At 46.6% G+C, this 24198-nt stretch overlaps 1 protein-coding gene across 2 annotated transcripts in view; it reads right to left on the reverse strand.

The window, feature by feature from the left end:
- The window catches only part of LOC135811298 (uncharacterized), a 208780-nt gene that overhangs the window by 102479 nt on the left and 82103 nt on the right, over window positions 1–24198 (reverse strand). For both annotated transcript variants that reach the window (XM_065324515.1, XM_065324514.1), the window contains exons 10-13: window positions 19867–20226; window positions 8693–8734; window positions 6450–6479; window positions 2773–3141 (exon numbers count right to left, since the gene is read on the reverse strand). In XM_065324515.1, the coding sequence (XP_065180587.1) occupies window positions 2773–3141; window positions 6450–6479; window positions 8693–8734; window positions 19867–20226 (801 nt within the window). The remainder of the gene's footprint in view (window positions 1–2772; window positions 3142–6449; window positions 6480–8692; window positions 8735–19866; window positions 20227–24198) is intronic.

Consider the following 24198-nt stretch of genomic DNA (forward strand, 5'->3'; position numbering starts at 1 on the left):
GCCAATGACTCTGAATAGAGCCGCCAAATGCTAGATATATAGAGATGCATAACCAGTTGAGAGCATATATTCTCATGGACTATACAGATACCGTCATGTGTGCGCCAGAAACATGAGTTGAGCTAGTGGGTGGGAGGGTGGGAAGGAAATTGTTTCGGGAACACCTGTTCCGCAAGTTGCACGCTCGAAAGTCCAAACAGCAATGACATGAAAGAGACATTGTACAGGATATTGAAGGGCGCGTGCCGACGTGACTCGCGCATGCGTGCAGGTTGGGCCAGCTCGCTGGGCTGGCTGCTAACTCGCGTTAGCATGCTAACGCTCATATAAAGTAAATGCCAAGAAGACACAAGTTATGTTCATAACACCCCGTGGTCTGCAAGACATCGACCATCCAGTACAGTGTGGTCAGGACGTCCTACAAGTTGTACACTGTGTGAAGTACCTTGGAGTTCACGTGGATGACAACATGTCTTGGGATGTACATGTCAATCACCTCGCGCAGAAAACCCGACAAGCAATCGGTAAGCTATGCTGGCATGGACATGGCTTGACAGTGAATGCCCGCCGCACTTGGTACATTGGCATGATTCAGTCCACACTCTGCTATGCCAGCAATGCCTTCTACCCAGCTCTTTCTCAGCATGCACTTGGTCGTCTGGAGCGCATGGCCAAGGCAGGGGTCCGGTCAATTTTGCTGGCACCAACTGCTACCCGTACCGCTCCTTTGTTTGCACAGACACGCATCCTTCCTCTTCTCCACATATAAAGGCCCAAACTATTAGTATTCGTCCATCGCTTTATCCAGTCTGCTACAAGTCCCCTTTTTGACAATTTTTAATTCTAATTACTGCTGCATGCCCGCCTAACCGCCGCATAACTCGTGGTAGTTCCTCCAATCTCCTGCAAATACCCTTCCAAAGAGGCCCTTATAGCCGATCGTCAATCCAGTTTGTGGAACTGTCTCTCGGCCGAACTTCAATCCATTGGAGAGAAGAAGCGGTTGCTGATGCATTGCGCTCGCAAGACCTGCTTATTCTCCCACTTGCCTAAACTGCTTTTTGTACTGTGCCAAAGATCTGGATCTTACTCCTGCTACTTAATCTATACTACATTATCCTCTCCATTCTATCTCCTTCCGTCCCTGTTTTTCTCCCTCCCCATTCTCTTTCTGCCCTCTCCTCTTCTAAGTCCTCTCCTTGTGAGAAGGCACCATTGCCTGTTTGGTTGCACGACTATAAATGCAAGCACAACAACAACAATAAGGCCACCCAGAATGAATTCGTTGTCTCAGGTCACTTCACTCATCACTACGATACGGTACGGTTAGTTGGTGAATGTGTGACGTGGTGATGAGTGGCGGAGCTGGTACTGTTTCAGGATTGGACGGACACGATAATTTAATTTAATTCATGACGGTCAAACTCCAATTGCAGACCAACTTTGTCAACATCATGTCATTTGGCTGCATCAGTTTGATATCTGGAGTAATACAAATCGATTGCGATTTGCGGGGCCGGGATCAGGAATGATCTGCTCACGCACGTTTAGTCATGGTCAGGGAGGTTTTGACATGAAGATACCTGCCGTTGGTATATTATTTCATCATCCACCATGAATGCACACACCGCTGATATTGTTAGAACATGTTCTATTTCGGCCGTTGCCGTTCCGAACAATAATCCGTCCAAACGAAACTGGGTTGTGAGAATGTTTGCAGCCTACATAAGTCTGAATTCCTTATGGCAGCATTCCTTGCTTCTTGGTGTTTTTGTGCACAGTGGGTGCATTAGGATAGATTGTGTGTGTGTACATAATCATGTACACACAGTACACGCATAATGCCTTGGACCAATTTTTTTGCGGCCGGCTGAAAAATGACAGCCGGTCGGGTGACCCAAAAAAATGGATTCATTCTGGGTGACCTGATCAGGTAAATCATAAGCTGTGCTAGTACTCGTTAGTGACACCTAGAACCAGCACATGTTCTGCACTTCATTGTGAACTGACGTCATGTACTGTGCTGCGTAATCACACACTGGCATCCAACTTGCTTTCATTGAAAACAAAAGCAGAAAACCTTTCTTGCCCTGCTGTTCGTTACATGATAACCGACAGTATTTCATTTCCCCACATTATTACTTTTTAAAGGGGAAGTATAGTCAAGAATCAAAATTTCCCTACCGATAATCTTCAGGGTGCTGAGTCGAATGGTCTTGGTCCAAAGATGCTGAGATCCTGCCTTCCTCCCTTATTCCCAATCAAAGTCACGCACTTCTACCTAAACTGGGTGACTGCGCCCTACTAGATGGAGAACTTCTATGCACAATGTCACTAAAAGTGCCATTTCGCTCTTTTAAAAGCACAGATGAACGAGATTGACCCATATCTTGTAGTCTTTTGGATACTGAGACGACTGGTTTTGGTCCGATAAGGCTTCGATGCAGTGTTCACCCTTTATTCCCAATCGAACACAGTTGAGTAAGCGGTCACGTGCTGATGTGCGCACCAGTCATCTGGTCACCGTGCCTGCAGGCTACAACATTCACACCAAGGCTCAACTCGAGTGACAGGAACGGGCGCGAACAGGCTGTAAGTTGTAGTCTAGGTTTTGGAATACGGTCGTCTTTAAAAACTGTACGACATTGTAATGTTGTGTGGTTGCATATGAACCCATCATACTCTTCATTGGTCTAATTACACCACTGTCTTCACAGCAATTATTCATCAATTGCTGTACATAGAAATTCTGAGCAGTTGTATGCGGCTTACCGTTTTCTTGTTTGGTCACTGGTGAAGTAGAGGCAACAGTCACAAATGTGGCAAAAGCGTTATTCACGATTCCATTTCCAGATTGACAATCAAGCACACACTTGCCATTTGCACACCTTCCACCTACTTGGAACAGCGTGGATATATTACTGGAATCAAGGTAGTTGAGGCTGAATGCGTATAGACCGCCAGTCAAATTCAACAACTCAATACGGTTTGACTGGAACATCATGGAGAACTCGTAACGTGATTCGTCACTCATTGAGCACCTTGTTATGTTATACATGTGTTGAGGAGCGTTAGACAGGATCATATAAGCAGCTCCTGTGTTGGTTGTACTTGGATAAAACTGAATTTTTTGGGAATCAACTGTAATATGAACAACATCAGACAAAGAATGTATTGAATGTAGATGGCACACCATTAGGGATGTTATATTTAGTACTCGTTATATTCCTTCGCAACTTAAGCCCCCCTCCTACCCTCGTCCCTTCTCTCGAAGAGAGGGGTTCCGTGTGTCACTGGGAAGTACTACTTCGGCCATATGCAATATTTGCCACTGGCACACAGACCTAGCTCTGTCCACTAGGGTGTGGTGTTGGACTGTACTCTAGTCAAACTGTAGTCTGATGCAACATTTGTGCAGTACACCAAAATATCTGCTCATAGCAACCTGTTCAGCTGGGCCTTGTAGCGAATTGATTTCCAACAGAATTAAAATGAACTCGGGAATTTATCTACAGAAAATCTGCGACCTGGCTAAAAACATGGCTTTTGTAAACCACTCTGTTTCTGGAGTCTGGAAAGCTGTCCGAACGGTCAAAAGAACAATGACAGATGCAGCAGTGCAGGTGACATACACCTGGAACAGGAATCCACGGGTCAGGATTCCAACCCAGTATAAAGAGCAACACAGACGCACAGGTTACACGCTTGCATACGTGCAGTGAGAGTGGTGTGCGGTAAGAGTGAGAGTGTGTGGTGAGAGTTGGTTTGGGAGAGAGGGACGGATTGAGTGTGGTAAAGAGAGAATGTGTAGGTGTGTGTGTGTGTGGGGGGGGGGGGGAGGCCTGGGCGTATGCATGTCCACGATTCATGCCTGCGATGCTGCACCGCTGCTTTGCATGTCGTGATTCAAAGCTGTGGCCTTAGTATAAAAAATTATTAAAAAAATAAAAAAATGTGTGTGATTTTCAGTGGCGATAATTGCTGTTGCCATTGTCTTCACATTGAACCATTGTACGAATTAGAGAGGTTCCACACTACATAAAGCTGGGCAACTTTACCTTAGTGGCTGGAAAAACACGTGAAATCGCGAGTTTGCGCTCCTCTTACGGAAAGTTATCAACATAGATTACGTAGACAGGGCTCTGATAATGTAGGTATTTCGTAAGAGGACTGGCATACAAATTTATGGCTCTCTCCCCAGTTCAACCCTGTCGCCCACTGCCGCGTTCCCCAGGACAGCTATGTGATTTGAAAACTCCGTATGGCGGAACACGGATCGACTACATTTTTAGTAAAGTAATCATGTTTTGCGGAACCTCTCTATTATCATGTTCTCACGTTTATCATCAAACTTCTTCTCACCTCAATGTCATGCTTATTGCTACTTCTTCCGGAAACAAAAACCTCGTGACTTCTTTCACTAATTTTCGCTGCTGTTCTGTCGTTCTCTGTGTGGCTCTGTCAGCCTGAAACACCAACAGATGACATTTCCGAACTGTAGGAAGGCATCACCTTCTCACCACCACCACCATCAGTTCGCGCCTGACGCCTGGCCGATGCATGGCTGGCGGTATCCGGCATAGCAGGCTGGTACATCAAGTAGCGCATGGCACATAGAAGATGACACAGCAACGACATAGCTCGATTGCGACGTACGTTTCGTCCCCGCTGGACTCATCAGGCAATCTTCTTCTTGGATGTCTTTATACGGAGCTTGACTCGGGAGAATGAAGTTGAAGACGCCACTGCAGCTGTACTTATGGTTGATAAATATGGTGGTAAAGACACACCTGGAAATATGGCGGTAAACACACGCCTGCCCACACACGCTCTCTAGGCTGCAAAGTTCTGGCACAGAGCTCACCTTCTCACCACCATATTTATCAACCATAAGTGCAGCTGCAGTGGTGTCTTCAACTTCATTCTCGAGTCAAGCTCCGTATGAAGACATCCAAGAAGATGGCCTGATGAGTCCAGCGGGGACGAAACGTACGTCGCAATCGAGCTATGTCGTTGCTGTGTCATCTTCTATGTGCCATGTGCTACTTGATGTACCAGCCTGCTATGCCGGATACCGCCAGCCATGCATCGACCAGGCGCCAGGCGCGAACTGATGGTGGTGGTGGTGAGAAGGAGAGCTCTGTGTCAGAACTTTGCAGCCTAGAGAGCATGTGTGGGCAGGCGTGTGTTTACCGCCATATTGCCAGGTGTGTCTTTACCACCATATTTATCAACCGTAGGAAGGCATGATTCACATTCTGGAAAGCTGACCGTCATCGCAAGGCAAATGTGTCGTGCTGTAAACCGAGCGAAGCGACGATGTCTCGTATTTTTGTCCACCAGGCACATTACCAACAAAAGTACTGCGCTCACTGCTCGTCGTTGCTAGTTTTTGGTTCATAATGAGAAAGAGCAGGACAATGGCAATCAGGAGCAAGAAGAGTGTGAAAGGGATAGCAGCTCGTGATGTGAAATCGAGCGATGGCGACTCAGACTGATACTCTATTCCCATCAATCGATCTTGTAGACAATAATTGCACACATGTCCATTGAGCATGGTGAAGTGTTTCTTTTCCAATAGAACACTTTTGTTGAGCACAGTAACTCCTTGAAAAGTTATGTGAAAAAGTCACGAAGTTTTTGTTGCCGGAGGAAGTAGTACTGTGAAGTCTCACTATGGGCTGTGGATTGACATGCTTTAATAATAATATCTTATATTATCACATGTGTTGGTGCATATAAGCACATAGTTGTACAAGTTCTCAGAACAAAGATCTGGTGTGAGTTTAAAAAGCGTTGGTTCTTGTAGTTCACAGTTGATCTTATAATAATTATACTGCAGCTAAGCCAGCTTTATTTTCACATACTGCCTGATGAAGGCAGAGCGGCAATATAATTGGAGATCACTTTATTTCAATTACAGTGAAAAGGCCGTTGTGGTGAAGGTGGTATCGAGATGATCAGTTCGACTAGGCAAAACAATTATCGGTGTTGCACCCAAGATTGACATGTAACTTTCTCCCATTTGGAGAGGCTGTAGCTATACTGTCCCTGGTCCAACCAAATTCTAGTTTTCTGCATACCACGCTTGACGCCCATGGTGGCCAGATAGCACCACAAACTCAAAATGGATACTACAACCTTATAAACATCCATGACCAGGCTGGCAATGCCAGTGGATAGCATGGCCACATTAGACTTTCTGCACTGTTGTCTGTTGTAGATGTGCGTACATTCATTATTGTTTCATCATAATGGATGACATAGAGTACTTCGCTTATGAGTCATGATCCGGCAAGCTAGTGAGTGAGGCTGGTGCTTGTAAGTGAAGAAAATATGGTGTGAGAGCTCCATAAGCCCCAAGTAACATGCATTCACCGCACCATAATTATATTACACAATTAGCACACACTTGACACACACTGGTACACATTTTCAAGTTTACTTACAGTTCCAAGGTTGTGGCTCTGCCAGCCGATCTGCAATAGTCACAGAAGAGATATAATGCAAAGTTCGAGTGCATGGCTAACGTAATATTATTAAGCTGTCAAAACCATAATGTGTGTGTGGGGGGGGGGGGGAAGGCCCGCCCCTTTGTCCACACTGTGTGCCCGGGGTTGACCACTGTGCTCGCCGCTGTGCACGGACCACACGTGGACCTTTATCATGCCACGAGAATTCTCTTTTGTTCATTCTCCCTTGTTTTTTTCTTGCTGTCTTCTCCTTCCTGACACAAGAAGAAACTGTGCTTTGTGTGTGTGTGTGGGGGGGGGGGGGGGGGGGCAGCGGAAGAAAACCATTATCGGGTATGGGTGATAGTCTAAAGGTTGCACATTCCAGATTTTTTGTCTTTGTTGGGACTTAGCTTGCGCACATTTTCGCTGTGCTCACCTTCCACCCTTCGGTCCTACCCATGAACCTTCCAAGTTGGAAGGCTGTTGGTTTGTGCACTGGAGAAGTGTTAGAGCTAGGTCTCAGGTCGTTGAATGTCGCAGCAACATGTCAGTTGTGTGCCCTTTTATAGCACTTTCTGATGGCTTATTATCTTGTTACAGTCGTGGATAGTTGTTTATAACTCCTTCCGATGTGTTTTCTTCTATTCTATGTGACAGTATTTACATTTACGACGGAGGACAAATTTGTATGCTGCTCTTGAATAGAAGATTCGAACATTCATTCGTTTGAAACGGAAGAATTCTTTTCTCAATAAAGAACATTCGTCCCAACACTATTTTGTACCCATGGAAGTATGATTGAGGAGTGGGGAGGATCATTAGCTTCCTCTAGGCTGTAGTCGGCAGACTTTGTGTCGTCCTTCTTGAAGATTGAATAATATTATAATAATATTCGTGGGATCCGCATTGGCATCACTTGAATGTTCAGAAACACACAAACTATAGCCACCACCACCACCAAGCCTGTTCACCTTAGTGGCGAATATAGACCTCACGAGTGAGTCAGGGGAGAGGAGGTGAGTCTCTCAACCAATCGGGCGTGTAACGGTCCATAACCCTTTAAACTGCATCCTTGTTACCCTCACTCCGAGCTGTGAGCATCCAGTTGACAGTGGGTGTCAGCGCAGTTCACCATGCCTAAACCCAGGGGTGTAGGAGGGTTTTTGGTGTGGTACGACCGAAGGTCGGTGCGGCCGAAGGCCGTGTTGGAGGGGGCCCGGGGGACCTCCCCGCGGGAAATTTTTGTAAAAAAGACACAAAATCCTGCGTTCTGGGAACTTCTGGCACAATTCTGGCGAAGTGTGCAGTCGAGTATAGTACAGTACTCAGTATGACTGCAGATGCATAACAGATCTACGAATACGAGTCTAGAAAAAGGTCAAAGTCTGATGCGCATATACATCGATGGATCCTAATATTTTTATTGCGGTTTTGCACGTTCCGGTCGGACCACATTTTTCGAAAAGTGGTACGGCCATGGTCGTACCAGTCGTAGCGGGTGCTACGCCCCTGAAACCACGCCGCCTGCAAACCAATCGGCCATATGCATTGAAGAGTGATGCCGAGAAAAGGCCAATTCGGGAAAAATCTATTTGCGCGATAACCTGCGAATGCTTGCAATGTTCTGGAGTAGATTCATAAGTTTCAAATTCTGCCATTCTAGCTTAACAAATCCAATGTTGGAACAAATTCTCATTATCACTAGATATTTGGGACACCTAATTTCAATGCAGAACAAGCATGAATTTAGCTTGGATACTGAGCCAGTAAATAAGCATGAAGTCCTCTATATCTACGAATAATGAGCAAGTTGTTACGAAGACAGAGTAGGAATGTGGGTATCCACATTGACCCTGACCATCCGTTGAGCCAATAATATATGTCGAAAGTAAAAGGGCATATGGAAACGAGTTAAGAGTAACTCTCCACCACTGTAACTAGATACTATATACAGTCAGAAAGTGCAACGACTAGGCACAAAACTGACAGAGTACTGAGACATTTGAGCCTTCCGATTTGAAAGGCTGTTGGTTAGCGCTACGGACATGTGTTGAAGCTAGGTGTCAGGACGTCGAATGTCTCAGTACTCTGTCAGTTTTGTGCCTAGTTGTTGCACTTTCTGACTGTATAGTATCTAGTTACAGTGGTGGAGAGTTACTCTTAACTCGTATCCATATGCCCTGTTACTTTCTACATTAATTAATTCTCCAAGAGATTATTTTATCTGCCATAGTTACCTTGGATAATTGGCATAGCAGTCGGGTTGGAAGCATGAAACCCTGCAGCAAGAAGAAATAGTTGAAATACACAAAGTCGAAAGAATTGTTAGCACCGATGTATTCCCCACAGTCAAGTAAAGCCAATTTTGTAACCGAATGTGTTCGTTCCCTTTTTATCATGGGTAAGTACAAGGAATTATGGAAAAAAGTGTCAAATACAGCAACTTATAGAGCTAGAGTAAAAGCCTAGATCAAAACTTACACTTATACGTGCGAAACAGAATTCAGTAGAACAGGTCAAAATAGGGTGAAGGTGAAGAGATGACTGAAAGCATCAACAAGGAGCAGTATTTGACACTTTCACGAGTATTAGCGCCAAACAATAAAGAGATAAAACATTTTCCTTCTGAGCACATAGTTCCGGGGACAACCTACGAATATACAATGCCTCCGAAACAGCCAAATGTTCACGGATCTGCCACTGGCCAAAACTGAGAAAACATCATTTCTGGCCAAACCACGACAACTACCACTAGCCGACAGATGACTCTTGACTGTGCCCTACTGGATGGGATTTTATATGCAAAATGTCGGTAAAAGCGCCATGCTGTTCTTATGAACGAGATAGGCCCATGCGTTGTAGTCTGTTGGTCGTTGAGTTGACTGGTGTGGTCAGAGGAGGCTGCGAAGGCTAACTTTCACACCAACGCTCAACTCGAGCGGCATGAACACGTGCCAAACAGGCTGTAAGCTGTAGCCTGCGAGCACATTTTTTGCATTAGCCTAAAATTAATTGTTCACCGGTTGTAGTCTTCAGGGTGCTGAGTCGAATGTTCTTGGTCCGAGAAAGCTGAGACGCTCCCTTCATCCTTTATTCCCAATCGAACTCGCCACTTCTACCGAAACTGGGTGACTGCGCCCTACTAGGTGGGGATACGTACGCAAAATGTGACTAAAAGCGCCCTATCGTTCTTATAAAAACACGGATGAACGCGGTTGGCCCATGTTGTGGTCACGTGCTCGTGCGTACACCAGTTTTTTTTGTTTTTGTTTGTTTGTTTATTTAGAGTCGAAGAACAAAAAGGCAAATTTGCCTAATTACATGATATCGACTAAAAAGGAGAATAAATTATAAAAGGCCAATGAAGGTAATGACACTGAGAAGAGTGGGTAGTAAAGTATTACTTTGTAAAAAGCCAGTTAGGCCAGTAAAGGAAATAATAATACAGCGGGCAGTGGCATTACTGAAAAGCAGCATGTGCTGGGAGGGATCGCATGAATCGGTGGTACTGTGGGATTTTCCTGATGTCGGGCTGGAGCCTGTTCCACAGTGATACACATTGGAATGAGGCAGAATGTGTGCCAGCGGATGTCTTAGTGACTGGAAATTTAAGTGCTCGATTTCCCTGACTACGTGTAGCACGGCCGGCATTAAGAGGACTGAACATATCGGTAAGCAATGTGCTGCATTTACCCTGAAGGCAGCGCCAAGTGTAGCCAAGCAGCTTGTGGCAGTACATAACTTCTAGCGAGTGCAATCGCAATTGGCAATACAGCGGCGCAGATGGTGATGCAAATGGAGCGTTGTAAACACAGCGGACTGCGCGCTTGAGTAGCCGCTCTAGGCGCTCGAGCTGATGTGAGGTGAGGCCAGCAGCGAAACAGTTGCTAGCATACAGGAAGTCAGGAAGGATCAGGGACTTCAGGTATGTGATGCGGCACGGGAGGGGCATGCAGCGCCTGTTTCTAAACAGGACAGCTATTTTACAGGCAGCTCGCTTGGCGATCTGGTTGACCATTGTGGTCCACTTTAGATCTTGGTCCATGTGGACACCAAGATACTTTGCGGATTCTACTTGTGCCAGTTGAACTCCAGAGCACATAACGCTGACACGAGGATTCACAGAACGATGGGCAGGGATGAACAAAATCTGGGTTTTACTCTCGTTTAGTACCAGGTTCCTGCTGGCAAGCCATCTGGCCAGGTGTGTAACTGCAGAAGACATACTGCGTTCCAGCTGGTGTTTGTCCCTACTACTAATATAGAGCATGATGTCATCTACGAACTGAACTGTCCGCACACCATACGGTTGCACTTCAGCTGCCACACCACGGACATAGAGGACAAACAGCAGAGGACCAAGTACGGAACCCTGGGGCACACCACTGCTGGGCTGGAATACCTTGCTGTGCTGGTTCCCAATGGCAACTCTTTGCTGCCGGTCACTTAAGTAGTCTGCCAGCCAATTCAGCGCACTTCCACCAACACCAATACTGAAGAGGTCACGAATGAGGGTGCCATGTTGAACCTTGTCGAATGCCTTCGACATGTCAACAAAGGCGGCGCAAGTTGAGAGTCCGGAGTCTTTGGCATTGGCAAAGGCCTCCGATGCCATCACAACAGCATCCTCTGTTGAGTGCTGTTTCCGGAATCCGAACTGGCAATCTGGGTAGAGGCTGTGGGTGGTCAAGAATTCAGTGAGTTGCGAATGTACGATGCGCTCAAGGATCTTTGAGATAATCGGCAACAGAGAAACAGGCCTGAAATTGGTGGCCTTAGTAGGGTCGCCGCTCTTGTACACAGGGGTGATATTTGCAAGTTTCATGGATAGTGGAAATCTCCCTTCGGAAAGTGACTTGTTGAAGATGAGAGTTACTGATGGAGCTAAGAGGTCAGAGCATGCTGCTAGTACAAGAGCAGGTACGCCATCACTGCCCGTTGACTTTGTCGTATCTACACTGCTGAGCAACTTGCGTACACATGCGATGGATACTGGCTTGAAACAGCAGAGATCAGTACTTGCATGCGGACCAGAGGGGATGGACAGCACCTTTGGGCGAGTCGCATCGGTGACGATGTCCGCAAACACTTGTCCGATTTCATCCGGGGGGCATTGAGGAGCAGTGTGGGTCCGTGTTCTGCCTGATACCTGGTTAATCACTCTCCATGTTTGTCTTGGCTGACCTTCCGCATTGGCAAACTGATCCTGATAGTAGCAGGCCTTGAGTCGTCGGTTAAGCTGGTTCACATCACGTCTGGTCTGGCGGAAAGCTTCATGGTCCACAGGGTTGCAGGTGCGTAGCCATTTGCAGTGGGCCCGGTTTCGACTAGATATTGTGGCCAGCAGGTTTGCATCCATCCAAGGAACATGTTTGCGTGTTTTGGTGCGGCGGGTCCTCAAAGGAGCATGTTTGTCTAGGATATCCAGGAACTTCTGCAGCCATCGAGTCCACATCTCATCACACGATCCATCCAAGGAGCACAAGTTTGCAGCCACGAGGTCATTGCGAAACATTTCCATGTTGATGCCTCGGAGGTGCCGAGTCTGCGGTTGAGCACTCTGGGGTGCACAGTCAGCAGTGGTTGCCAGGGTAGAGATGACAGCCGAATGGTCACTAAATGATACTGGGGAGACAATGGTTGGAGCTCTGCACAGCAACGTACTAAATACTAAGTCCAGGGTGGTTTGTGATCCCGTAATTCCGATTCTTGTGGCCTGACTCACACTTTGTGACAGTCCGAGGGTATTCGCGATGTCAGATAGATATGAGAGTTGACCACTCTGGCAGCTATAGTCAACATTGAAGTCACCACAGATTATCACATCCTTTGGCTCCCTCATCGCACGAGTGAACGTCGCTTCCAGGGCCTGCCAGTAAGACACTCGCATATGAGGTGGCCGATACAGACAGGCAATGAGACAAGGCTTCGGCTGGGCCTTCACCTCTACCCAGCAGCACTCAATATCCTGTGTGGCAAGATCTGGCCGGGGGTGGCATTTCAGTCCGACATCAGTGTATATACACACACCACCACCCAAGTTCCCGCAACGGTCTAGGCGATGTAGGGTGTAACCTGGTATGGACATTTCTGCTGTTGTAATTGTACCATCGAGCCAAGTTTCTGAGACAGCTATTACATTGGGCACACAAGTAGAGGCCAGTTGCATTAGATCCTGCAGCTTCTGGCGGAGGCTGCAGATGTTCAGGGACAGTACTTTCAACGTGGAATGTGAACTAGTCATGATCTAATAGATTGTTGGTGGTCTTTTCGCATCTCTTTAGCTGGCATGATAGTTGCATCAAACCTGGTCTCGGTCACAACAGCGATGTCTACATTGTGGTGCGTGACAGTGTGGACAAATTCTCCAAATTTGTTTGCTAAGCTAAAAGCATTAGTCACCAGGAGGCGCAGTGACTTGGTCGAGGAGGTAGGTGGTGCTGTGGGTGTTACATTATAGTTATAGTTCTGCATTTTTTTTTTTAAGTCACGATTAGGCTCTGGCAAGCGGACTAAATCGTGAGCCTGGAGCTAGATTTGTTGGTTTCCGGGAATCCTTCTTCTTCCCCCCAGTTGCTAACTCTGGTGAGGACTCAGTGCTGGCATTCCTACCTCGTCGTTCAGGCGTGAACCAAGTGTGGATCGCTTCGGTGTTGATGTTTGATGCCACTTCTGATAGGAGTCGCTCTGTCCGTTCTAGATCTCGCTCTGCAATGTCTACTTCGACGTCCGCGAGGGGAGTTCTGGGGTGTGCTGTCATGCTTGACAGCGATCCCTGTGCGGACGACATGTCTGGCTCAGTATCTGTCAGGTTGTTCAGCGCTGAAGTAACCGCAGTAGTCCCCTCATCGACTTTCGTAGTTTTCAAATTCAAATCCATTTCGAGCACTTCAGTGCTGACTGCGGGTTCTCCAACATTTGACCCCACAGGAGTTGCACTCGTACTACATCCAGTACTCGAGAGAGTACTCGGGCTGGTGCTGGGCCTGCTGGCAGTGCTGCTGTTGGAGCGTGCCGAGTCTGGCGACTCGTTTTGGACTCCGGTCTGTACGGTAAGTTCACCAGGTTGCCCTCCGACAGTTGCAGTTGCGCTTGTACTGGTGTGCGCGGTTCGCTTGGCGTATGTCGTTCCTGTGGCGAGTTTGCAATCTGCAGCGATGTGTCCCGGTTGGGAGCATTTACGACAGGTTGCAGGCTGGCCTTCGTAGCGTACACGAAACAAGTTGTTCGTAGATGTTTTCACATACGACGGAATCTGCATGTTGGGGCGAAGAGAGAATGTGGCGAAGCGGATACCAGTGGCAATGGCGAGCCCTGACTTCGTCTTGACAAATCCATGGCGAAGAGGCCCAACGGCCGATCCAAAGACACCCAGGCTTTCGATGATAACGTCGTCCTGGACCCAGATAGGCACATCGTGAATTTGGATTTCCACGGAATCAGGCACCAGTTGAGTGACGCGCACTTCCACTGACATGAGATGGAAACCGTTTCGGCAAAGTCGTGTCAGAGTGTCTCGGGAATGAAACGTGGCCTTGCAGCTCAAGTTACTGGTCAGCTGCACGGATATCAGGTCGGAGTAGCCATGTTCAATCAGGGCCTCAGCAACTTCGAGGGTTTTCGTGTGCAGTGGAACGTGGAAAGTCCCCGTGTTCCTCTTTAGAACTTTCGGAGAGACCGAATTCCAACTGCGATTTTCACCGGACGTGGGCATTTGGAACGCTCTAACTATCTACTACCTAATTTTAAACTATCCAGCCCCTACCCTGCTCCAGACCGGCCTGCTGCCGGCTGGCTCCTGCAAAACCTGCGAAAAACTACGGAGCTCAAAAAAAGCTAACTGCACTTCCTTGACGGATTCTGCTAGCATCAGTCACCTGGTCATCATGCCTGCAGGCTACAACTTTCACACCAAGATTCAACTCAAAGGTTCAAAGGTTCAACTCGAGTGACAGGAACGCGCCCAAACAGGCGGAAAGTTGTAGCCTGCTGGCACAGTGACGAGGCATCTACTGTACACATGAGCACACACCTGTTTATTCTACCGTGTTCGATTGGGAATAAAGGCCAAGCGCTGCATCAGCCTTCTTGGACCAAAAAACAGACGACTCAGCTTTCAAAAAACTACGACACATGGCCCAACTTCTGCGAAAACCAGGCTTAGGGTGAAAATCAATTTTTTTGAGAAAAATGGTGTTTTGTAAAAGGTTGTGTCGCGTGGACGCTCGAGTGCAGTGAAGTGGAACCAAAGAGAATCTCGCTTGTTTGAAGAAGTGGCAGTCATGGCAGGAAGGGTTTCAGCAGTCAGGGAAGTCAAAGGGCTTCCGGTAGAATATTCCCTGCTACTCCTCTAGTCACAACGACGAGTTTTTGAGCTGATCGAACGGATTCCATCTCCTTCACTCAGGTGTGGCGAAATTTCTGCGCTAGCTGCTGCTTGCGGAAAATGTCGAAGAAATCGTCTCCAGTTAGAGTCGTGAAGGCGATAGCAAGGAGAACCTGGACGACATCGATCCAGCCAATCGAAGTACGGAGATACTAGCTGTTTCTGGGCCTCACGCAAAGGGAACACGCGCAGCAGAGCTCTTACGTTTGCAGCAAGTTTACGAGGAAAAAGGCTAGAAGCGCAGTGTGAAAACTGTTTTGAATTGAAGTCCTTGGTGATGAAGTGCTACTGAATACCAGGCGAATGAGCGAGCAGATCGAGAGGCCTCCAGGCCCTCCACTCGAGACTTTCCTCGCTGGACAGCTAGCTGCAAGGGATTGTACGGCGTGCCGAGATTTCACTTGCTGGTCAGCACCAAGCAGACACTGCAGCATACCAGCACACTATGCGCATGCTACGAACAATGGAACAGTTTGAAAGGCTGTGTTCTTGCTTGTTTTTGAATAGTTGTACTAGATTCACCCTTCAAAAGGTGCCATCTCAACTGGAGTTGGGAGGAGCAAACAAAATTCATGCAGAACTGTGCATGGCCACTACAGCCTGCAGCACCAATGGGCCACAACAAGCCTGCCCCCACATGCCTACCTTGTCATGTCACCTAAACAAAAATCATCCACGTCTCTTCCTTCACTCTGGTGGATCTCTCTTCATTTCTTTCCTGTGATAACAATTTTGTGTTTTTTTTGATTTTTTAACACAATACCCTGGTGTGTTTGAGATACTTTTAATACCACTGTGAGTCGACCCACACCTGTAATATTTTGTTTCCTGACCTCCCATGCCCAGTAGAAGCTGAAAATGGGAAAAGTCATTTTGTGAAATTCCATCCTAAGCCTGGTTTTCGCAGATTCTGGGCCATATGGGCCAATCGCGTTCATCCGTGCTGCTATAAGAATGGAATGGCGTTTTAGTGATATTTTTTTGCATACAAATCCCCATCTAGTAGGGCGCAGTCACCCAGTTTTGGTGGAAGTGGCGAGTTCGCTTGGGAATAAAGGAGGAAAGGAGCGTCTCAGCTTCCTCGGACCAAGACCATTCGACTCAGCACCCCGAATATTACAGCTGGCGAAAATTTTGTATTTTACGCTACACTTTCTTTAGGCGAGGCTGCACAAAGTACACATTTGCGGCATATTGGCTCATACACGTGGTTCCATGTACTCATATTGACAGGTGTGGAGCATAGAACACTTCCGTGCAGGCAAAGTACCCATAAGTTTCACAACTCACTCAAGTGCATGCAGCATACCCTATACTGTCACTTGCCACTTCTGTTTACTGCATGCCCTTGCTTCTAAGTCCACTTCAACCCTGTCACAGTCAAGCATACCAGCCAAGACAGCACATTTGGCTAGTTTTGGTCGCTGTATGTAGGCCAGATATGGCACTTGGTACACTAAAGGTCGCTCGCTGGTCACGCAACGCAGGTGGCCGCTGTTTCCAGTGCAGTATATATGCAGAACTGTCGGTGCGTGGGAAGCGGTCGTTGACACTTTAACTACCGTCAAATTTGTGTGTGCAGCCCACGCATCGCATTTACAATAGTGACTTGGGTCTCAAAAATATCACAACTTCCCTCACCATTAATTTTATGGATTTTCGAAATCTTGGGCTCTCTGGACAGCTGGGAGTATCCTCTTTTGATTCATTGTGCTCCGGATACGGCAGGCGCAACAGAGCACTCAGAACGATATTGCACACATGTCGACAATTTCTGTCAGATCAGAAGTCATACACGGAACTGGGCCTCCTACTGAACCCGGACAAAACGCAACTATTTTAATCGTCCATTGGAAGACAACCCCAGTTCCACCTACCTTCACTGTCATCTGTGGTAGCTTCCCAGTATCCTCTTCCCAGTGTGTCCGTTACCTTGGAGTGCTAGTCGACCAGCACCTTGCCTTCAAGGAGCAGGTCGGGAAAGTTGTTGCTGACGTCAACCGTAAGCTGGCCGCATTCCGCAGAATACGACATCACATCACCACCCAGGCACAACGTTCCTTTTACCTAAGCATTATCCAATCCACCATGGAGTACGCCAGCAACTGCTACATTCACACGATATCAGCAACCCTATACAACACACTCATTTGATGCTTCAAGCGTAGCCTCAGGACAACATTTGGCTACCCACCATGCCACCCAACTGCCACCATTTGTTACCGCCACAAAATCATTCCTGTCGCCATCCGTTATAACCTTAAATATTTTGCCTTGTCTATAAATGTGTGCAAGCCCTCAAGTTGCCGAGCTTTTTGTACTTAGATCAAATAGCAACCATACCAATGCCTTGACCAGGGGACAGTCCGCCCTGGCTTTAGCCCTGCCTAATGCTTCATCATGGTACAGTTTCTATGCTTTGCCCTACCTGGCTGCTGACAGGTGGAATTCGCTTCCAGCAGCATGCCGCCAGGCAGCCTCCTTTGCAATGTTCATCAGTACTCTTCGCAGCCTCTTTTGCAACACATAATGGCATGGTATGCAGCCACCGTTTTCTTTTTCTTTACTCTATTTCACGCACTTACGGCTATCTTCATTCAGCTCTATTTCACACACTTACCTAGGGTACCCTGTAAAAAGACTCACAGCCTGTGGGGATTGCCCTACTAAAATAATAAATACTACTACTACTACTACTACTACATACCCAACGCAGAACTGGGTTATGCTCGATTGAACATCTTGGTGCCTGTTGCGCATGGGCCACATCACAGGGAAATCCACACTCTGGCTGGATGTTTTGTCCACGCAGCTCACTCGCACCGGGCGTCGAAATAAATTTGAAGTATTTTCGCACTACGCACTTCAGCGCTCCATCAAACTTGATCGTATTGCTTTGATCGCAACACTGCAGGAAAGCACCGAGCCATAATATGTGAAATTCCAACGAGAGAGCTTGGAAGCTCAGGGCCCTATGCTATGCTTTTTTGCCTTGACGACCTAGCCAAAAAAGCATAGAGATGTTATAAATTCTCATAAATTTCTTTTTTTTTTTAAGACATAACCTGGGATTCGAACCCGCACTATCGCCCTGCGTGCGTCCCCCAATACACTTCGCATACATACTAATTCTTCCAAGTTGCTTCAGTTATGATCTTGCATTTGAAAGCCCTATTTGAATATGCATTGTGGCCAGCCATCTTTGATGGTCGGTACGGGACAGGCACGGTCGAGGGTAATACGACACCGTCTACCGCCTTGATGACCTAGGCAAAAAAAGGATAAGGATGTTATAAATTTTTCAATTCTCCTATTTTTCAGGCATAACCTGGGATTCGAACCCGCACTATCGCCCTACATGCAATCCCCTATACACTTCGCATTGATACTCATTCTTCCAAGTTGCTTCACGTTATGATCTAGCGTTTGAATATTGCGGCCAGCTGTATGTGGCCAGCTGTGTTGGATGGTACGGTACGGTACAGGACGGATACGGTATAGCGCCAGGCGTGACACAAACACACAAACAAATACCAAATTAAAGCTGTGTGGACCCTGGCTAGCGCCAGACGTTACTGAAGTAACGTCTTCTGCATAGCTACGGGAATAATGTTTCACTGATCTACGATAGAGTTAGGATAGTTTGTAGAGTGGTCTATTCAGCTGCAGTATGCACTTCATGAATATCATGAATATCATCGATATATCCACGACTTCAAGCAAGCACGGTAGTTAAAGGGTTAAGACCAGGTGGTCGCTAATGTGACGGTAATGTCAGAGGTTGCTAAACCCACGTTTAGAACCCTTTCAGCACGACGCTACCTGAGTGCACCCAGCGTCTACACCTGTAAAAGTCGCATTTTCCTATGAAAATACTAGCTGTTCAAGGATCAATAACTTTAACTTCCCTTGAACGAATTTTACGACCCTGAGCTTCCTGGAAAGGTCTTGAGACAAGGAACAAAAAGGTTTCAAACACTTGAGCATGGCCAAGACTAAAAAGGCTCAAATCCTCAGCTCTCATTTCGATCCCCTTGCTCGTATCGAGCTCAAATTCTTGTGAGGACTCCCGTGATGCACTACCATCATCTGAATCTGGTTTCCATGGCAGCAGGTAGGGCAAACATGATCCAATTTGGAACATACGTGTTCTGCAACGTGCGCAAAAATTTACTTGAATTTGCCATGTCGAGTCGCGTATCTCAATTACCGGTTGTCGCATCACTTCTGTCACAACGTTGACATGATGCTCAACGTCATGAGATTATTTGCAGTACACGTCATAGTTTGTGTTCTCTACCCCGGTTTTGTTTCCGCGTTCCCACACCGAAGCTGGGCCGCGAGTTTATTATTTCTACTGACTCACTCACCTCTTAGCTACGTCCTCCATGTTTTTTCCTGCCTCTTTTCTCTCTGCGCAAGCGCCTTGCGCATTAGTCGTCTTCTTTCAGTTCACAGCAAGAACAAGAATTATTTACCTCTTGTGCAGTGTCAGTCAAATTCAGTCAAATCAAGCTCTCCCGATCCCAAGAAACTGCCTGACGTGTGCACAACTTCGCCGATTGTTTCTATTGCAAGCTGAGAGTTTTCTCTTGCAGACACCGTAGAGTCTTGGCCTGTCTCATTATAGAAGCCATCTTGAATAGAAGGCTGATTTTCAGGATATACTGTTGGCACATAAGCCTGATTTTAGTGTTAACACACATAGAAATACCTGGTTTGAATAGAAGCCTGATGAGAATAGAAGCCTAGCCCTGACATCGGCTTCCACAGGAATGAGCCAGGCTTTAATACGCAACATTACGGTACATATTTCGATTTTAAGAATCGACCAAGGATGGACTGAGTTACTGAGTTTGAATGAGCCACTGGGGACTCCATACGGACCCCACGACTAAGGGATGCAGGTTCACTGTACAGCGTCGTACTAGTACAACGGGCATGGGACAAGCAACTTGTGTGCGTCGTACTAGTACGAAGCGGTGCTAGAAAGGTTAAGGAGGTATATGTAACTACATTCCTTACCGATTTGTGGGGATAAAGCATTCAACTGGATCGGTCGAAGTACGAATGCCTTTGAATCAAGATACATGTCCTTCGGAACTTTGAAGAATCCGTCTGTGCAGTTCAAAGAGCAGGCTGCTGTCTTGCTAGAGCAATTCACCATGTGTGTCTTGATAGCGGTTGCCTCTTCCGGTGTGAAGTAAATATCTCGCTTCCCCATTACATTCCTTTGGAATTTTAGGCGTTGAAACTTGTCATTGATTAAGACACATTTTGACATATTTGTTTGGACCTCTCTATGATCATTTTCAAACATCTTGCGAAACACTATAGAGGCTCTAACGCCACCGTTGTGATACAGCTTGACCTTGTAAATGTAATCTGATAGAGGGGAAAAGGAAAAATCACACGGAAAACATGTCAATGTGTATAGACAAGATGTATTATTTCCATAAAGATGTCCGCTTATTGAATGTTGGCTTTCTGGCTTCCTATACACGGACATTCACGTGTTAGGTGAGTGCACGCAGGACTATAATTATAATTATCGAGAGAAATGCCCATATGTGTACACACGCACAACCAATACACGTGTGCACATGAACTCACTTACCCACACACCCACGTGCCGTTACACACACATACATATCCACAATGTCTGTCTCTGTCTTTGTCTGTCTGTCTGTCTCTGTCTCTTCCTGTCTCCCTTTCTAGCCATCTATCCCTCTTCTCTCTATGTATCTGTGTCTCTGTCTTTCACTCTCTCTCTCTCTCTCTCTCTCTCTCTCTCTCTCTCTCTCTCTCTCTCTCTCTCTCTCTCTCTCTCTCTCTCTCTCTCTCTCTCTCTCTCTCTCTCTCTCTCTCTCTCTCTCTCTCTCTCTCTCTCTCTCTGTGTGTGTCTTTGTCTCTCCCTCTCCCCCTCCGTCTCTCTCACCCTCTCCCTCTCCCTCTCCCCTCTCTCCTCTCTCCCCTCTCCCCTCTCTCAACACTCTGCAGCTTATTGAAGACACGCAGCACAAGGAAGAAAGTTCAATTTCTAAGTTCAATTTCTCTGCCGCAGAATAGCTGATTGGTACTTTCTCCAACGGCTCGTCTGTAATAATTGTCCGTAATATTGTACTCCGAGCTGCCCTATGTTGACTCCACTGTACAGTAGGTTCCATAAGGCAGGCTTCCTGCATCTTCCGTGTCTCAATCATAAGTGTCCCCAGTTCGGAGAAATTTTGATTACTGGATGATGAGACGTTCGACTTGAAAGTAATATACCTACTTCTGTAGCACTAGCATGATCTAGCATGATCACACTGCGCATGCTCTTGTTCAAGGCTTTTTCCCCAATCTACTTGTGCTAGCTGGATGCTTGTGTGCATGGGGATCAGGATACAACAAAAGTTCAATTTCTAAGTTCAATTTCTCTGCCGCAGAATAGCTGATTGGTACTTTCTCCAACGGCTCGTCTGTAATAATTGTCCGTAATATTGTACTCCGAGCTGCCCTATGTTGACTCCACTGTACAGTAGGTTCCATAAGGCAGGCTTCCTGCATCTTCCGTGTCTCAATCATAAGTGTCCCCAGTTCGGAGAAATTTTGATTACTGGATGATGAGACGTTCGACTTGAAGGTGATTTTCAAAGTTTCACTCCTTCTTTTACCTTCGACACTAGTGGCTACACTTTTCTTTGGAGTGTCACCAAAATTCAATGGCAGCTGGTCTTCGGCTTGCCTCTTTTAGACGCTTCGACGAACTCTAAGACAGCTCAAAAAGCATGAGCTGCGACGACAATACAGCACGCACGGCCACTATTCAGAAACTAGCATTTGAAACTACTTACTTTCGAAGTTTCCGCAGCGGCTCAACAAATGCATGCACCTCTTTCTCCGAAGCGAAGGCGTAGCTGTACATTCAGTGCAGATCTACTTTACCTTTCTAGATACAGGTGGAATCCTGATAATTCGAATATGGCTTAATTCGAACATACCGAACATACCGAATCATTCCTCTTGCAGTAAAATCAAAAAACTGCACGCAAAAAATTTCACTTTTGCATCAACTGTCGCACCGAAAAATGTTGGTGGCGCAAGGAGAAGCTTGTCGTTTGGAGTGACAAGTGATCACCGCTGCTTTTCCTTGTCAGAGTCAACAATATTGACACTTTGTTCTGCAGCGTTGAAAATCAAAGGGGCACGTTATATCCACTATTTACTGTACAGGTGGAATCCTGATAATTCGAATATGGCTTAATTCGAACATACCGAACATACCGAATCATTCCTCTTGCAGTAAAATCCAAAAACTGCACGCAAAAAATTTCACTTTTGCATCAACTGTCGCACCGAAAAATGTTGGTGGCGCAAGGAGAAGCTTGTCGTTTGGAGTGACAAGTGATCACCGCTGCTTTTCCTTGTCAGAGTCAACAATACACTTTGTTCTGTAGCGTTGGGAGTGGTGTTGGAGTAGAAATTGCTGACTAGACGTCGCGGACGGGCGAGCTTTCCTGCGCAGGTATGAGTTTGGACGTAGTTCAGAATGGTCGAGTGGAAAAATTCAAAATTGTTTATTTCAAGAAAACCCAAAAAGGATGATGGGGGACATGTCCTCAGTGCTAGAAGAGGTGTTCTACTATCTGCCGGTGTATAGTGCTTGCCAATTGAGGACGTAGCTCACTGTTTTATCAGCGCTTGTAATTTGGCTATTTTCAAGACGATCATTTGTGGCGCCAAGGGATGATTGCCCTCGTCTTCTGGGATGCTGGCGTGGCTAAGTGGTGCTGCCCCAAGAACTCTTCTAAGGTGAGGTCATGTTGGCTTGATGGAGTTTTGTTCGTAGCTTGTTCTTGTACGCTGTGCCGTGGCTCGTTTGTTGACCCATAAATCGTGCCAATATTGGGCCAATATTGAGGGGTATGCCAATTTCATGGTTCCCTTCAAAAGATTTTGCGGGGGCTTTGGAATGTCGATGTACACCCCAAAGCAAACCTACTTGCAAAATTTGAGCGAAATCTGAGAGATCGACTTGCACATATGTTCTGGTTTTCTCAGACATGCTCTCTTAATTGGAAGTTTTTCCAGGACCGATTTCTGTCAATACGATTCCCACATAAATATTTCTGATAATTCGAACCTCGAACCAGACTTGTCCGGTTAATTCGAAGTTCCACGGATTCCACTTACATAGAAAATGTGTGGGATTTGTGCTGATAATTCGAAGTTGGCAAAGTGTAATTCGAAGTTCACTGTACACTGTACTGGTCAGTTCAGTTTCCATGAGCAGGCTGTGCTGGTCAGTTCAGTATCCATGAAATCTGTGTCTAAGGTCCATAGCGCAACTCTGCGTGACCATGAGAGCATTTTGATATACATATTAAAATTTTTGTTGTGGGTTCATGTTTGGATATTTTGAATGTCCTGCTAATTAGAAGTTTTTTCCTGGCATTTCGAGGTTCGAATTTTCAGGATTCCACCTGTACAAGACAACTATTGTACATGTGGCTGCGCTTGTGTCTCTTCGTAGTACATGCGGTTGCACGTGTAGCTCTTTGTCGTACATGTGGCTGCTTTTGTGTCTCTTTGTTGTACATGCTGCTGAGTCGTGGTACATGCTGCTGCGCTGTTTTCGACTCCTGCGTACATGCGGCTGCACCGTCTTCTGTCCCCGTTGGTACAAACTTGCTCGTCTTGTCCCCGTTGTACGCCTTCACTATAATATATTCTGTTGTCTCGTCTTGTCTCAGTGTCAGTCGTCAGTCGTTCATGGTCAGTGTTGGTTCTTCTTTATGAGTTCCCCAGTCGCCTACTGAAATGAAGTAGAAGAAAAAGCTCTCTAACAAGTTGTACTGGTCCTTTGTGGTGTGGCGTGGCGAGGAGCGTAGAGGCAGTTCGTTCACGGTTTTCAAACCCGTGACGACATTTGGCGCCCAACTAATCTTTCCCACGACCCTGAGTTCGTCTCCATATCAGCTGTGTTTTCGTCTCCTCTTCGTGTTCTCGCCATGGCCCAGCTACTTGAGTCTCACGAACGTCCTAGCCTCTCATGAGCGCGCCTACTCAGGTGAGAATGCCTTTGTAATTGTCTGCTCTGCGTACTGTGTGGCCGTAACTAACTTGTATTCGATTTCGAATTTTTCAAATTGTTTTGCGTCGGGTGACTCGGGTCCCGGCAGGAAGTCCGTGGAACCTTGTTCTCTTGTGCTCGAGTGTGTAGTGTAGTCTAGCTGCTCGTTGTAAGTTCGCCCCGTTGTGTTCATTGTTCCTGTGTCGCTCTGACTACCCTGTACTGTACGGTTGTGTGTATGAAAATTTCAAACTTCTGTTCGTGTGCTACACGTTCGAATCTGGAACTTGTTTTTGCTTGCT

This window comes from Sycon ciliatum, chromosome 3 (genome assembly GCF_964019385.1).
Source record: "Sycon ciliatum chromosome 3, ocSycCili1.1, whole genome shotgun sequence".
Classification (NCBI taxonomy): Eukaryota; Metazoa; Porifera; class Calcarea; order Leucosolenida; family Sycettidae; genus Sycon; species Sycon ciliatum.